Source organism: Pelophylax lessonae, assembly GCF_965119305.1.
Source record: "Pelophylax lessonae genome assembly, chromosome: 2".
Taxonomy (NCBI): domain Eukaryota; kingdom Metazoa; phylum Chordata; class Amphibia; order Anura; family Ranidae; genus Pelophylax; species Pelophylax lessonae.
The window spans coordinates 747,813,548-747,830,458 of NC_138769.1; the positions used below are offsets into that span (position 1 = coordinate 747,813,548).

General features: G+C 44.3%; 2 protein-coding genes across 2 annotated transcripts in view; one reads left to right on the forward strand and one right to left on the reverse strand.

Moving 5' to 3' along the window:
- LOC309548375 (uncharacterized protein) overlaps positions 1–3,989 on the reverse strand; it is a gene marked incomplete at both ends in the record, with an annotated part of 34,668 nt that extends 30,679 nt beyond the window's left edge. The window contains 6 exons of the mRNA XM_082248313.1: positions 601–807; positions 887–984; positions 1,101–1,224; positions 1,318–1,445; positions 3,545–3,676; positions 3,983–3,989. Of these exons, the coding sequence (XP_082104439.1) occupies positions 601–807; positions 887–984; positions 1,101–1,224; positions 1,318–1,445; positions 3,545–3,676; positions 3,983–3,989 (696 nt within the window). The remainder of the gene's footprint in view (positions 1–600; positions 808–886; positions 985–1,100; positions 1,225–1,317; positions 1,446–3,544; positions 3,677–3,982) is intronic.
- Positions 3,990–4,018: 29 nt separating this feature from the next.
- LOC309548377 (uncharacterized protein) overlaps positions 4,019–16,911 on the forward strand; it is a gene marked incomplete at its 3' end in the record, with an annotated part of 387,813 nt that continues 374,920 nt past the window's right edge. Inside the window, exons 1-9 of the mRNA XM_082248318.1 lie at positions 4,019–4,037; positions 6,874–6,997; positions 7,114–7,211; positions 7,300–7,527; positions 7,607–7,813; positions 7,936–8,077; positions 11,018–11,202; positions 11,362–12,033; positions 12,097–12,411. Coding sequence (XP_082104444.1) covers positions 6,913–6,997; positions 7,114–7,211; positions 7,300–7,527; positions 7,607–7,813; positions 7,936–8,077; positions 11,018–11,202; positions 11,362–12,033; positions 12,097–12,411 — 1,932 coding nt within the window. The 5' untranslated portion in view covers positions 4,019–4,037; positions 6,874–6,912. The remainder of the gene's footprint in view (positions 4,038–6,873; positions 6,998–7,113; positions 7,212–7,299; positions 7,528–7,606; positions 7,814–7,935; positions 8,078–11,017; positions 11,203–11,361; positions 12,034–12,096; positions 12,412–16,911) is intronic.

Here is a 16,911-nt window from a genome sequence, read left to right on the forward strand (position 1 = left end):
TTGTTCTGTCAGAGATCTTACTAGACCCAGGCATGGGGCAGAAGACCCGAAGCACATACCCCAGGTGTCTTGGTCTAGTAACGTCTATGGTGAAAATGAACATTTTGCTGCCAGTTGAACCTCAGAATCTCCATAAATCCAGTCTAGAGACATAAATTGTGTCTGCAGCACAGAGAAGGAAGATTATCCGAGAGAAATACAGGAATACAGGATGGGGAACACAGCTCAGGAAAGTGACCAGGGGATTACAGGCTGATATCACCCAGTCCCCGCCCTACTCTGGACCAATCAGTGAGCAGTATGGGTGGAGGAATGTATTTAGTGTTAATGACCCACCTGTGCTGATCTCTGTAGGAGTGTCCTCCTCTATAAATGTCCCCGTTATTCCATCCTCCTCCATAGACTGCTGATCATCCCTCACATATGTCTCTTCTTCTTCTGCTTTAACCTCAAATTCTATATCGATTGGATCTCCACTCTAAACCAAGAAAATGAGAGAGAATATCATCTGTAAAATATAAGATTTATTATTGTGACATCACATAAAAATCCACACATTGTCTCCATGAGTCTGTGTTTTATAATCTCTGTCCCACCAACCTTGTAACAGTGAGGGATGGTGTGACCTTCCTGTGTGGAATCCCGGGAATACGGAGGACGGGGACATCTCTCTGGTGGGTTCCTGGTATTAGGTGGCTCCATCATATCCTTGTGTCCTTCTGAAAACTCCTCCATCACTCCATACTCCTCATCCTCCTCTTTATACTCTTCTTTAACATCAATATTATCATCCCTGAGGATTCCACTCTGTATATATAATAAAACATTCATTGTAACAAACATGCTGTGTATAAATCAGAACTACCAATCATTGTCACTCATCTACCTGATGATGGTGAGGGATGGTGTGACCTTCCTGTGTGGAATCCCAGGAATACAGAGGACGGGGACATCTCTCTGGTGGGTTCCCATTACTGGATCCATCTGTAGGAAACACACACACTGACTGAATACATTGTTTCTATGTGTTTATCAGATGATGGGGGATCTAGGTGGACCCTCCGTACTGCTCTCTCCTTTACAATAAAGTCTCCTCTTACCCGGTGATGTGAGGGGCGGCTGATTCTCCATCATGACGTCCTTGTAGAGATCCTTGTGTCCTTCTAAATACTCCCACTCCTCCATGGAGAAATAGACAGTGACATCCTGACACCTTATAGGAACCTGACACACACAATGATACAGTCACCATCCAGACACATCCCTTGTCTGTTACTGGATAATGTCCCAGAATTCAGAATTCCCAGCACCGCTCACCTCTCCTCCATGATCTCTCTGGGGACTTCTAGAATCTTCTTTGTATTTCTCTATTCTATCAGGGAGGGAGGTGGAGGCAATGTGATGGTCATATGATCTCCAGACTTCACAGGTGGAAAACTCTAGATCTGAACACAAATAGTAAAATCAAATGAAATTCCCAGAATCCTCCACACTCCTCCATTCAGGTTTCCACTTGATTAAAGCCCCACCTCAGACTGAGGTATAATTTACCCACACAGGACCCCCACACTATGCAGGGTAAAAGTTTGTTGCAGGCATTCTGACATCATTACATACAACGCAGGACCAACAGACCCACTTTGCTAGTGAGGATGCCAAGGGTCCGCCCACATCCTAAGAGAATAGGAAAAAAAAGCCAGATGAAGGGACATTGGGGGAGGAGCTGTTACGTCAGTATTATGTCATAGGAAATATAGACTCCTGAATGCAGGGACATTTGGATGGGGAGATTTGAGGGGCCCTCTATATGAGGCTCTCATGTGAGCAGGTGACGTGTGGAGGAACGGAGTGTAAATTGCAGACAATTTTCTCTGGAGCTCCTAATGGTGGGGATGGATTTTGCTGCATGCTGGTGCCAAGTATCCACCCCACAGGGTCACTGAAGGTGGGGAGAAAAGCTGTGTAAGAGGATATGGAGGAGAGATGAGGAGGAGATCCAGGAATCGGGATAAAGGTCAGGACAAGCAACAGACGAGCGCATCCAAGAGATGAGGCCGGGGTCACTACACAGAAAATCAATCCAAGGAAACAACAGGCAGGACGAGGAATAGCAAGAAGGAGTTCAGAGATAAATGAGAATATTGCTCAGCCAATGGGAGATTATCTCAGCATGACTTACATAATGAAGGAGATGAGGGGGAGGGGAGGAAGTCACCTAACCACTTAACGCAAGTTGACGTAGATCTACGTCGAATCAATTTAAGTAGCTGTACCGAGATGATGCCTCTAGGTGGAGGCTTCATCTAGGTACCGTTTGTTAGAGCCAGCGGTCAGCTTTCCGGCGGTAATGACCAAGAGCTGCTCGATCGTTACCCCGGCGAGCGGGAGGGGATGCCCCCGCCCCCCACCTTCCACGGCTCTGCCCGGGTCTCGCGTCCGCCGGCTGGATTGTGGCTTCGATCAGGTCTCCGATGACGTAGCCCAGAGGCGGCGTCCATGACGTCACATCTGGGTTACTCGGCTGCTAAAGGCGGCAGATTCAAAAAGTGAATGTATTCAAAAATGCAGTTTTCGGCGTTTTGAATACATGGAAGTGTAGTGGAGGGGTCCATAAAGAGTACCTGTCACTGCATATTGCTGTCACAAGGGATGAAAGAAAACGTATACGGAAGTCGAGCCGCAAATAAAATCGCTGTTCAAACCACACATGTGAGGTATCGCCGCGATCGCCAGACCGTGAGCAATAAATAAAAAAAGAGAGCTACACTCTAACTCTAAACTGGTAACTGTTAAAAAATTTTAAAGCATCGCCTATGGAGATTTTTATTAACCTTATTTTGTCGCCATTCCACGGGTGTGCGCAATTTTAAACCATAACAGGTTGGGTATCTATTTACTCGGCGTGACATCATCTTTCACAATATACAAAAAAATGGGCTAACTTTACTGTTTAGTTTTTTTTTAAATGCAGTGAAATGTGATTTTACGTAATTTTTCCAAAAAAATGGCGTTTGAAAGACAGCTGCACAAATACCGCGTGACAAAAAATATTGCAATGACCGCCATTTTATTCTCCAGAGTCTTTGCTAAAAAAAAAAAATATATATATAATGTTTGGGTAGTTTTCTAGCAAAAAATACTGATTTTAATTTGTAAACAAAAAGTGTCAAAAATAGGCCTGGGGCTTAAGTGGTTAAGGTGACCATAGAGACATGGAAATTCAGCTGGTTCAGCAGGGATCGGTCACATTTCCATCCATGTGTGGTCACTGTCGGATAAAAGTCACTCCATCAGCGGCAGCAGCCAATAGCTGATCTGTGTATTCTGAGAGCGGAGGAGCGCCCCCAATTGTCAGAATACAATAGTGCAGCGGAGAGGTTTCCCCCATCCCCCCTCCAATGTGTGGATGGGGGAATCGCTTAATTTTTTTGTTTCACTCAGCCCGCTGGCTGAATGATAAAAGTGAACCATGTATGGCCAGCTTTGAAAGCAAGATATGTTATTCATCAACTGATCCCCCTGAAGGGGTTAATCTACATATTACCTCCTCTGCCGCCAGTTCCTGCATTGCCTTCTCTCTCCGTCCTACCGAATGGATCTTCCTGTGTGTATCTGACATCACTTCCTGTCTGTATTCCATAGAGACTTCCTGTCTGGGTAGAAGTGAGATCACCACCTTGTGGAGATCAGAGGAACTGCAGCCCTGCAAGTCTACTGCGCTTTCTGTCAGTCTCCCTCCTAGACTCGGCTTCCTCCTCCGACCGCTGTTCCAGCAGGAGCTCCGCCTCTTCATACACACTCAGGGAGGAGAGAAAGGGGAAGGATATACAGTACATACACACACAGCACAAGGTTCTCAGAGCTGCAGTTCCTCTGAGCTCCAAAAGGTGGTGATCTCACTTCTACCCAGCCAGGAAGTCTCTATGGAATACAGACAGGAAGTGATGTCAGGTACAGACAGGAAGTGATGTCAGATACACACAGGACATTCCATAGGAAGTAGAGAGAAGACATTACTGGAAGTGGCAGCAGAGGAGGTAATAAGATCTTATTTTCTATTTACACTAGGGTGACCACATTTCCAAACTGCCATTCAGGGACACCCCCGACAACTCCCCCCACCCACCCAAAAAAAGATGATTTTTGATACTTTTTTTCCCAAAGCAAACAGTGGTCCCCTGTGTCACCTTCATATCCCCTCACTTGTCACCTTCTTAACTGTCATCCACTTGTGTCACCTTCTTCTTCATTACTATTCCCTCAGTTATTGTTCCCCTGTGTCATCCTCATATCCCCTCACTTGTCACCTTTATTACTGCCCCCCACTTGTGTCACCTTCATATCCCCTCACTGGTCACCTTCATTACTGTCCCCCACTCGTGTCACCTTCTTCTTCATTACTATTTCCTCAGTTGTTGTTCCCCTTTGTCACCTTCATTGTTCCCCTGTGTCATCCTCATATCCCCTCACTTGTCACCTTCATTACTTTCCCCCACTCGTGTCACCTTCATATCCCCTCACTGGTCACCTTAATTACTGTCCCCCCATTTGTGTCACCTTCTTCTTCATTACTATTCCCTCAGTTGTTGTTTCCCTGTGTCGCCTTCATAACCCCTCACTTGTCACCTTCATTACTGTCCCCCAATTGTGTCACCTTCTTCTTCATTACTATTCCCTCAGTTATTGTTCCCCTGTGCCATCCTCATATCCCCTCACTTGTCAGCTTCATTACTGTCCCCCAGTGCCGTCACTTGTGTCACCTCACCTTCTTCTTCATTACTATTCCAATCCTCATCTTCTAATATCCCCTCTGGTGAGTGGTCCACTGAGGGGATATTAGAAGATGAGGACAGCTGGGCCATGGGCTGGAGCTGGAAGAAGAGAAGTCGGGGAAACCATGGATCTGAGCCAGCAGTGCAGCAGCAGCACACAGAACAGACGATCCCAGACACCAGTTCCATCCGGTCCGGCTGCTGCAAGTCTCTCCCTCTGCATGCTGCGGGGCGGTGAGCCGTGGGCGCCAGAGAAGGAGATGGGTGGAGACACTGGAGAGTGAAGAAGATCACACGAGTCCCTGCTGTGTGCAAGTAACTCCCTTTGCATGCCCTGGGCCCTGGAGAAGGAGGAGGTGGGTGGAGCGATCGCATAAGGAAGTGACTATCTGTCACAGGCTCAGCACAGCGGCAGCCGGCGGCTCAAGGGCTCAGATCATTCCGGGACACTGCATTGTCCCGGAATGAGGGCGACCGGGACCTGGGACAGACTCTCCAAATGCGGGACTGTCCCGGGTGATCCGGGACACGTGGTCACCCTAATTTACACCCAGTAACCCCCTCCGTCATGTCCATCCTCTTCCTCCATAGTCACTGTGACGTCTTTTATCTCCAGCAGATGATGATACACACATATATAGTGTGGAAACCTAGATTAACCCCTTCAGGGGGATCAGTTGATGAATAATATATCTTGCTCCCAAATCTGGCCATACATGGTTCAGTTTTATCGTTCAGCCAGAGGGATGAGTGGAAAAAACTGAGGCAATTCCCTCCATCCACACATTGGAGGGGGATCCTCCCCGCTGCACTATTGTATTCTGACAATGGGGGGCGCTCCTCCGCTCTCAGAATACACAGATCAGTGATGAAGCTATTGGCTGCAGCCGCTGATGGAGTGACTTTTATCCGGCAGTGACCACACATGGATGGAAATGTGACCGATCCCTGCTGAACCAGCTGAATTTCCATGTATCTATGGTCACCTCCCCTCCCCCTCATCTCCTTCATTATGTAAGTCATGCTGAGATAATCTCCCATTGGCTAAACAATATTCTCATTTGTCTCTGAGCTCCTTCTTGCTATTCCTTGTCCTGCCTGTTGTTTCCTTGGATTGATTTTCTGTGTAGTGACCCCGGCTTCATCTCTTGGATGCCCTCGTCTGTTGCTTGTCCTGACCTTTATCCTGATTCCTGGATCTCCTCCTCATCTCTCCTCCATATCCTCTTACACAGATTTTCTCCACACCTGCAGTGACTTGGGGGGGGGGGGGGTGGAAACTTGGCACCAGCATGCAGCAAAATCCATCCCCACCATTAGAAGCTCTGGAGAAAATTGTCTGCTATTTACACTCCGTTCCTCCGCACGTCACCTGATCACATGACAGCTTACTTTCACACATTCCTGACAGATTTCTGTATGGTAAAGGTCAAAGTTCACTCTTCAGTTTAGGAGAAGTGGGAGGCACCCGGGAACAATGATTTGGTTTGCACGGGAGCCTCATATAGAGGACCGCTCAAATCTCCCCATCCAAATGTCCCTCCATTCAGAGTCTATATGTCCTATGACATCACACTGACCTCACAGCTCCTCTCCCATTGTCCTGTCATCTGGCTCTTTTATTTTTATTTTTTTCTGATGCTCTTAGGATGTCGGCAGACCCTTGGCACCCTCACTAGCAAAGTGGGTCTGTTTGTCCTGTGTTGTATGTAATGTCACTAGAATTGCTTACGACAACCTTTTAACCTATGGAGTGGGAGGTCCTGTGTAGGTAAATTATACCTCAGTCTGAAGTAAGACTTTAATAAAATGAGAACTGATTGGGGGGGGGGGGGGTGGGTGATGGGGATTCTGGGAATATCATTTGATTTTACTATTTGTGTTCAAATCTAGAGTTTCCCCCTGTGAAGTCCGAAGATTATATTGCCTCAACCTCCCTGATAGAATAAAGAAATATAGGAATAGAGAAATAAAAAGAAGATTCTAGAAGTCACCCGAGAGATCATGTAGGAGAGGTGAGCGGTGCTGGGAATTCTGGGACATTATCCAGTAACAGACAAGGGATGTGTCTGGATGGTGACTGTATCATTGTGTGTGTCAGGTTCCTATAAGGTGTCAGGATGTCACTGTCTATTTCTCCATGGAGGAGTGGGAGTATTTAGAAGGACACAAGGATCTCTACAAGGATGTCATGATGGAGAATCAGCCGCCCCTCACATCACCGGGTAAGAGGAGACTTTATTGTAAAGGAGAGAGCAGTACGGAGGGTCCACCTAGACCCCCCATCATCTGATAAACACATAGAAACAATGTATTCAGTCAGTGTGTGTGTTTCCTACAGATGGATCCAGTAATGGGAACCCACCAGAGAGATGTCCCCGTCCTCTGTATTCCCGGGATTCCACACAGGAAGATCACACCATCCCCCACCATCATCAGGTAGATGTGGAACAATCACTGATAGTATCATTAGGATCTGTACATTATCTGCATTGTTACATTGATGTCATTTTTATTATATATTCAGAGTGGAAACCTGAGAGATTCTAAAGTTGGGGTTAAAGAAGAGATAAAAGAGGAGGATGATGAGGATGGGGTGATGGAGGAGTCAGAGTTTGAAAAAGAACACAAAGATCTGTACCAGGACACCATGGTGGAGTCATCCAGCTACAGAAACCCCCCAGAGAGATGTCCCCGTCCTCTGTATTCCCGGGATTCCACACAGGAAGGTCACACCATCCCTCACCATCATCAGGTAGATGAGTGACAATGATTGGTAGTTCTGATTTATATAAGTTATATTTGTTACAATGAATGTTTTATTATATATTCAGAGTGGAATCCTCTGGGATGATAATATTGTTGTTAAAGAAGAGTATAAAGTGGAGGATGAGGAGTATGGAGCGATGGAGGAATTTTCAGAAGGACACAAGGATATGATGGAGCCACCTAATACCAGGAACCCACCAGAGAGATGTCCCCGTCCTCTGTATTCCCGGGATTCCACACAGGAAGATCACACCATCCCTCAATGTTACAAGGTTGGTGAGACAGAGATTATAAAACCCAGACTCATGGAGACAATGTGTGGATTTTTATGTGATGTCACAATAATAAATCTTATATTTTACAGATGATATTCTCTTTCATTTTCTTGGTTTAGAGTGGAGATCCAATCGATATAGAATTTGAAGTTAAAGCAGAAGAAGAAGAGAGGTATGTGAGGGATGATCAGCAGTCTATGGAGGAGGATGGAATAACGGGGACATTTATAGAGGAGGACACTCCTACAGAGATCAGCACAGGTGGGTCATTAACACTAAATACATTCCTCCACCCATACTGCTCACTGATTGGTCCAGAGTAGGGCGGGGACTGGGTGATATCAGCCTGTAATACCCTGGTCACTTTCCTGAGCTGTGTTCCCCGTCCTGTATTCCTGTATTTCTCTCGGATAATCTTCCTTCTCTGTGCTGCAGACACAATTTATGTATCTAGACTGGATTTATGGAGATTCTGGGGTTCAACTGGCAGCAAAATTTTCACCATAGACCTTACTAGACCAAGACACCTGGGGTATGTGCTTTGGGTCTTCTGCCACTTCCTTGAGTCTAGTAAGATCTCTGACAGAACAATTCTCCCAGGGTTACTTGCTCTGTTATTTGCTGGCTGTGCCGGGTGGAGGGATATGTCTGTATAGTCTCACACCCAATTCACTGAGTGAAGTCTCAGGAGATGGGAGGCAGCGGTGTGGGACCTCTGCAACTTGTCTCATGTAAACATTTAGAGTGGGTGTAAACCCTCCATATACCCAGTGAAGTGACTGGCCTCAGGGGATACACAGAGATGAAACAAATCCTCCTACATAAGTTGTACCCCTTTATCTGCATTCCTCTCTTTACAAAGTCCAGAATTTAGACAGTTTGTCTGAGCAGTCAGAAAAAAGGAGACGGGGATCTGAAGTTACAGCTTGTCCAAAATAGGGACTACTATGTCAGGTTAGTTTTTGGCTGGGCTGTACTTAGCTCAGACTGATTGTTCAGTTTTTCGCCTGTTTTTTCCCTAAGCTTAAGCTGAGTTGTGATTTCTCACTGTGGCCAGTAGATGTCACCGCTATCACTGGACATACTATGACATTTCACCAACCAAACTAAAATGATAATAAACCCAAAACCAAAAATGTCACACATTGCAGCTTACCAATCATTAGATGTGGTGGCTGCATTACTTTTCTTTGTAAGGCTTTTTCCCCTCTGTTTTCACCTGGTCACACCTTCTGTATTAGAGCGCCCCCACTCTGGAGACAGCAGCATTATCAGTCGGGGGGGGGGGAGGGGGAGGGGAGTGTTAGATGTATTATCAGATCAAAAACAGTAACAAATTGAAGTCAAAACTCCATATCACACTTTACAATAAGTTACAGCAAACGTTTTTTCCTTTGGGATAAAGGTAAAGGTTTTACAAGAATAAATAAAAGCTGATCATTGTAAGCACCCCTGTCAGTGGTAAATAGTCTGCCCCATCCCAGTAACTAATACATTCTGCTTTAGAGTTGGAGCTTTTCTATAACAGATTTACTGGCTAGATCACCAGATGAACATATAAGAAATCCTAAAAAGGAAAACTAACATCACATCTAAGAATCGATAAGTTGCAATATAATAAATATTTTCTTTGAGTTTAATGTCTTACATTAAGAATATTTATATTTCTGTCAGCCAATCCAGTAGGAGGTTTATGTCACTGGTGCATGCTGGGGGAGGAAATAAATATTTGGGACAGTCCATGTGCTCGCTCTCTTCCCCTGGGATGAGGTGTAGGAAGGGGCTGCTGGATGGAGCTCTGCTGTTTGGTCCATTGGCCTGTTTTGGGGCCTAACATGTGCTGAAGTGGTTGTGAAGCTGTCGTGCCTGGTCTGGAGGAAGCTGTGCCAAGGACGAGACCCAGGGGAGGCCCCTTGCTGGAGAGAGCCATGAAGAAGGCCGGTCTATAAGGAGTGCCTGGGGACTCACTTGGAGAATGCACTGAAATTTGGGAATGTGCTTACAGTGTTACTCAGTCGGTTTATAGGTTCTGACATTGTGAGAGTAGACATTGATCTGCACAGTCTGTAAGTAATCTGCCATGGCATCTGAGACCCCCATCCCCCCAACCCCTCACCTCCTGAACCATTCTGCAATAACACTTTATAAAGACAAAAGTGACTGGCACCCAATAACCTTTCTTGGTCCCGGTATTTATGCCATGGATTCAGCCCTGGGGTGAAAGGCTAGCTGTCCCTGGCCTCTGGACGAGTTATCCTGCCTTTTGGATGTCAGAGGGATTCGACATTCATATTACACATTACATACTTCTGACCCCTGTACTATATACTCTATGTTGTACAATACATACTCCTGACCCCTGCACTATATACTCTATGTTGTACATTACATACTTCTGACCCCTGTACTATATACTCTATGTTGTACATTACATACTCCTGACCCCTGTACTATATACTCTATGTTGTACATTACGTACTCCTGACCCCTGCACTATATACTATATGTTGTACATCACATATTCCTGACCTCTGCACTATATACTCTATGTTGTACATTACATACTCCCGACCCCTGCACTATATACTCTATGTTGTACATTATATAGAGCTTGCTTCTTTTGCACCCATTCTCTACCAGCTGCACATTTTATATCTGATGATTTGATTGGAGGACAGACTTTTACATGTTGATAATAATGTGATAACATCCTCAAACTTTTGGGATCTTAAACAGAAAGTGATAATGAGGGAGGAGTCAGTAACCCAATGATGGTGGTCTTCAGGATCAGTCCAGACTTCATCTTGGTTATTCTTCCCCCATCCTCACTCTCTGACCTCTGGTGGGGCTCAGCCCCGCTGTTATTCATGACTAAATCATGGACTAAATAAGGAAGTACGGGACTTCATGTGTTGGGAAGATGGCAATGAGTGATAGAGGGGGAGGGGACACTTGTCCTATAATCCCCTCATCACTGTCACTCCTATAAAAGACAGTTCTCGTTGTTTCCTCACTCTCTGACTAAGGTCCATGAATAAAGAAATGAACTGGTAGGAGATCAGTGGACCCATTTTCTAATTACCTTGTGGGGGGAATTGTAAGATCCTCAGAGACAATGCTGCCTGATGTGGGCGGAGTCCTGGTTTAGGGGAACCAATCTGCTGATGTCTAGTAATAATAATCTTTGTATTTCTATTTTAGTAGATGGACGGGAGATGAGGAAAACCTCAGAGGATTGTCTCACTTTGTCTCCAGACTGTAAAGTAGAAGATGAGGACATCACACAGTATAGTCCAGGAGAAAACCCGGCTACCTCAAATGTCCATCCGGCATCACACAGTGTAGATGAACCATCGTATTCCTCTTATACTGAGGAACCTCAGACTGTGAGGGACAGTGCCGGACCATCGTATTCCTCTTATCCTGAGGAACCTCAGACTGTGAGGGACAGTGCCGGACCATCGTATTCCTCTTATCTTGATGAACCTTGGACTGTGAGGGACGGTGCCGGACCATCATATTCCCCTTATCCTGAGGAACCTCAGACTGTGAGGGACAGTGCCGGAACATCGTATTCCTCTTATCCTGAGGAACCTCAGACTGTGAGGGATGGTGCCGTCCTTTTAACAGATGAGAGGTTTTCCTGTACTGAGTGCGGGAAATGTTTTTCGCAAAAGTCCAGTCTTTACATACATCAGAGATCTCACACGGGGGAGAAGCCGTATTCCTGTCCCGAGTGCGGAAAATGTTTTTCAGATAAGTCCACTCTTTCCAGACATCAGAGAACTCACACGGGGGAGAAGCCACTTTCTTGTCCTGTGTGTGGGAAATGTTTTTCACGGAAGTCTCATCTTCACAGACATCAGAGATCTCACACGGGGGAAAAGCCATTTCCCTGTCCTGAGTGTGGGAAATGTTTTTCACGGAAGTCTCATCTTTACACACATCAGAGATCTCACACAGGGGAAAAGCCGTTTTCCTGTCCTGAGTGTGGGAAATGTTTTTCACGGAAATCTCATCTTCACACACATCAGAGAACTCACAAGGGGGAGAAGCCGTATTCCTGTCCTGAGTGCGGGAAATGTTTTTCACATAAGTCCACTGTTTCCAGACATCAGAGAACTCACACGGGGGAGAAGCCGCTTTCCTGTCCTGAATGTGGGAAATGTTTTTCACAGAAGTCTCATCTTCACACACATCAGAAAACTCACAAGGGGGTGAAGCCGTATTCCTGTCCTGAGTGCGGGAAATGTTTTTCAGATAATTCCACTCTTTCCAGACATCAGAGAACTCACACGGGGGAGAAGCCGCTTTCCTGTCCTGAGTGTGGGAAATGTTTTTTACAGAAGTCTCATCTTCACACACATCAGAGATCTCACACGGGGGAAAAGCCGTTTTCCTGTCCTGAGTGCGGGAAATGTTTTTCAGTAAAGTCTAGTCTTCACACACATCAGAGATCTCACACGGGGGAGAAGCCATATTCTTGTCCTGAGTGTGGGAAATGTTTTTCACTGAAGTCCAATCTTTACACACATCAGAGATCTCACACAGGGGAGAAGCCATATTCTTGTCCTAAGTGCGGGAAATGCTTTTCAGTAAAGTCTAATCTTCACACACATCAGAGATCTCACACGGGGGAGAAGCCGTATTCCTGTCCTGAGTGTGGGAAATGTTTTTCACAGAAGCCCCATCTTTACACACATCAGAGAACTCACACGGGGGAGAAGCCACTTTCCTGTCCTGAGTGAGGGAATTGTTCCTCACTGAAGTCCTGTCTTCCTGTACATCCGATCTCCCACACAACCCTCAAGGTGTATTAGTGCCCAGAGTGCGGGAAATGTCTTCTATATGAATGTTGCTGGACATGTGGGGAAGAAGCACACTTGATATACACCTCAGATATACTCCATGTCTGATCTTCATCATGTAAGAAACCGTTGATAAGGAGGTCAGAGATCACCAAAGACATGAATGAAGTGTTGTACCATGTTGGCTTTTCATTGGCTGAGTAAATGTTGGGGTGTAGAGTGGTAAGTAGAGCCGTGAAATGAAGGAATCACCTTCAGAATATCTTGCGTGTCTGTGTGACGGTTACTGATAATGATATAGCGGGTTACAGAGCTAGAAGCTGTGAGATCCCATATATCTTTATCAGTAAACTTTACACAGACAAGACAGAAATTCTGAACTTGATGTCCTTCATTTCAAGGCTCTACTTACCAGTGGTGACCCCGAAAATCTCCATGCCACTTTCCCCTGCTTGTGAGCTAAGAGAGGGCTTTGTATCTGGAAGATTCTTAGTCAGATGGCTTACTTTACACACAAAACAAAAAAGAAACGCGTTAAACCCTGGGAGGACAGCACTGTGCAATCTTCTTTTAGTTACAAAAGGAAACAGGAAAGAGAGATGTAATAATGCATGATGGGAGAAATAAATGAAGAAGTAAGCACACATGCGCCATCTAGAGGAAATCAACATTATAGACACAGAAACTTTCTGTATGCAAGTACAAATATGACAAGCATTCATTCATCCATGACAAATGTTGGTGTTATTTTATTTCATTCAGTGATTTCCTATGATCATTGGGTCCATCTAGTGTCCATAATGCGGTATTGAACTATTTTTCCTGATTGAGGTATTTTTGAACTAATACCTCATTATGTCCACTAGTTGGAGCTGACGATTATTAGAAATCACTGTGCTTATTCAAATACAGCCAGAATTTGTCATGGCTGGACACATGCTTGGCACACACACCCAACATATTCTTTGCATAGACCCCTTCATTTCCAATATCGGGGGGGGGGGGGGGGTCATACAAATCCCTGAGATCATACTCATGTATTTATGGGTACAGTACACATTGAAGGACATAAATTAAACCATCCATTGATTTAAAACAAAAAGTACCAAATTTGGCCTTTAGATGGCGCTAAGTATCTTAGCAATTAGCACCATCTAGTGTCCAAATGCAACATTTTCTATTTTAAATCCATGGAAAATATTCAACCAGCTCAGCAAATCCCCTAATAACATTCATTGTTTCCCCAATCACACAGAAGGAATGTACATGCATTGTCACTGAGAGAATTGCTTTGTAAATGTTCTAATATTTACCCCTAAATGTCAGGAGATGTTTATATAAAGATGGGAAGTATGTAGCAGATAAATAAATATACCTCCTAGCAATGTTATTACCAGGCTGCAGCTAGGGGGAGCTCTAATGTGATCCCAGCTAGCTCACATTTACCCTTTCACTGCCAGAGCTGTTTGCATTATTTTTGCACACATGGTAAAATGCAGATTTTGGGCCTGAAGATGAGATAAAACCCCCAAACATATATTTTCTGAAAGCAGAGGCCCTGGAGAATAAAATGGTGGTAATTGTTAAGGTGTTCCTCGTACACAAATGTCACCTTCATATCTGGGTTTATTTTCTCCTTTCCCCCATTTTCTATGATGTGATCTTTTCTACAATACTTTGTTATAATAATGTAACAGGTTGTGTATTGTATTGTACACAAATTATTACCGCCTCCGCCTCCACATTCCAGACAAGTAATTTTCCTGACCAATTGGATTTCTTCTTTTACCATTTTATTCATTTGTTTTTTGCACTCTTGTTTTAAATTAAAATTATAATAAAAAATATATTGAATGAAATAATGTAATTGTGTGTGTCGGTGCAATGATGACAAACTTCAGTGAAACGTCTGGTAGGTGACACTTCCATATACAATCCAAGGAAATGACAAGGAGCCCCTAGGAACCTTTGGAGGAACCCTGGCTGAGAAAGGCTGGACTAGGCAGTCATATATTATTATTACTATACAGGATTTATATGGCACCAACAGTTTGCGCAGCACTTTACAACGTGAATGCACACAGTACAGTTACAATACAATTCAATACAGTAGGAATCGGAGGGTCTTCCTGCTCAGTAGGGCTTACAATCTAAGAGGGAGGGCAAGTGATACAAAAGGTAATAACTGTGGGGGATGAAGAAAATAAATGTACAGTTAGGTGTGGGCGGATAGGCTTCTCTGAAGAGATGAGTTTTCAGGGATGGGCTAAAAGTGGACAGAGAAGGAGATAACCAGACAGATTGGGGTAGGGAGTTCCAGAGGATCAGAGAGGCTCTGGAGAAGTCCCGGAGGCGAGCATGGGATGAGGTGACAAGGGCACTAGAGAGCAGGAGGCCTTAGGAGGAAAGAAACAAACGATTTTGGTTGGCATTTAGAGACCAGGTTAGTGATATGGCTTGGGGCGGAGTTGTGGATGGCTTTGAAGTTTTTGTTAGTATTTTGAATTTAATTAGTTGGATGAGTGGCAGCCAATGTAGGGATTGGCAGAGGAGTGGCAGACACAAAGCGGTTGGTAAGGTGGATGAGCCTGTCAGCAGCATTCATGATGGACTGAAGGGGGGATAGCCTATGTAAAGGTAAACCAATAAGGAGGGAGTTGCAGTAGTCAAGGTGGGAGATTACCAGGGAGTTGATTAGAAGCTTTGTGGTGTCATTGGTTAGGAAGGGGCGTATTTCCTCAGTAATCCTCCAGGACAGTGTTGTGGAATTTTTCCTCAGGTACAAAATACCTGTTACCTGTTAGTCAGTGATACCAAATCAGACAATATATAGCTATATATATAATGAGATCAGACAAGACTCAAGATGGCTGAATCATAGTGACCTGATTTATTACAATATTGCTGGAGTTTAAATATACTCAGAAATGGGTTTGTCATTACAATCTGACGTACAGAAATGGGTTGTTATTAACATCTTTTGTCCAATCAAAGTTAACAACTAATTATAGTAAGCATTATGTCAATCTAGATCGTGATTCTCTGTCATAAAGGGAAATTTCTTGGTGACACACAATAAAAGTTCCAAAGGGGCTTTTAGAAGATATTATTGGCTTTATGGTCAGCTGTCCAGACAGAGTTGATATTCTGAGAGATAGGGAATTTCCACTGTTTCGTTCATCTGATATATTCTTAGCCTTTGCAAGCTCAGTGACACATGTAAAGAAATCAAAGTAAAATGAGATTAACTCGAAAGACATTTTGTTTAAGATAACCATTCTAAATGCCAGTCAAGGCATCCTGTAAAGGCCAATAAGGTATCCAGAAAATGCGAGATAGGTATGCCACGACATCTCCCCCCTCTTGAGAATTTATTGATCAGGCTAACTAACTACCTATTCCGCTTATCAGATTCATCCAAGGGAGCAGCCCCTTACGCTTGGAACACTGGCCCAGAGGGCAAACCTCAGTGGGGGGTGTCCGAGTCTTGGTAAGGTTCTGAGGCGGAGATTACTTCATACATGGGGGTTTGAGGTGACAGATTTCTCATTACAGCATACTCAGCATCATCAATCCCTTCTTATTCCCGTATAGAGTTGAAATAGGTTGTCTTCTTGGCCTTGGTAACCTTATCAACCAAACACATAATTATTTTAATTCAACAGATAACTAGAGATCATAATTATCATAAACATCAATATGAATACACCACTTTCATTATTTTAGGAGATAAGGCAAAACCTCCATAAGACTGTGTTCATTTGGATGGGCGGACACCATTGGAAATAAAGAGGTTGTAGTACCTGTTACTGTGACACACTGATTGCCACAGACACAATAGATTCCCAACCCTGAATGTGACCACCCTGGGGTGAAAATGGGTATTAATAACTTTTCTGCATAATACCCCAGTTTCTGTCTGAACAACAGAAACCTGAGGGCTTCTCCTAGGTGAGAAATGTCCATATTGTCATTTAATATGGCTCATATTTTATGTTTAACAGTTTCATTTCTGTAATGCATGCAAGTTTCATTTCATGGGCTGTTCACAGTCAGCTGTAGGCAGGATATGTTTATCAGTGCTTGTGAACAGTCCACCCTCCCTACATCAGTTTTATTTCCATAGAACTCTATACACACTGTAGGATTCTTGAAACCTGCGACTTTTGGGGGAATTAACATGTCCTTTTGTGCACTGGTAATGTTTCTATAGGATTTTGAAAACTCTGTCTGATTTAGATCCTCTAATGCAAGTGGGTTTACTAGCACAGGTATAGTCTGGGACTC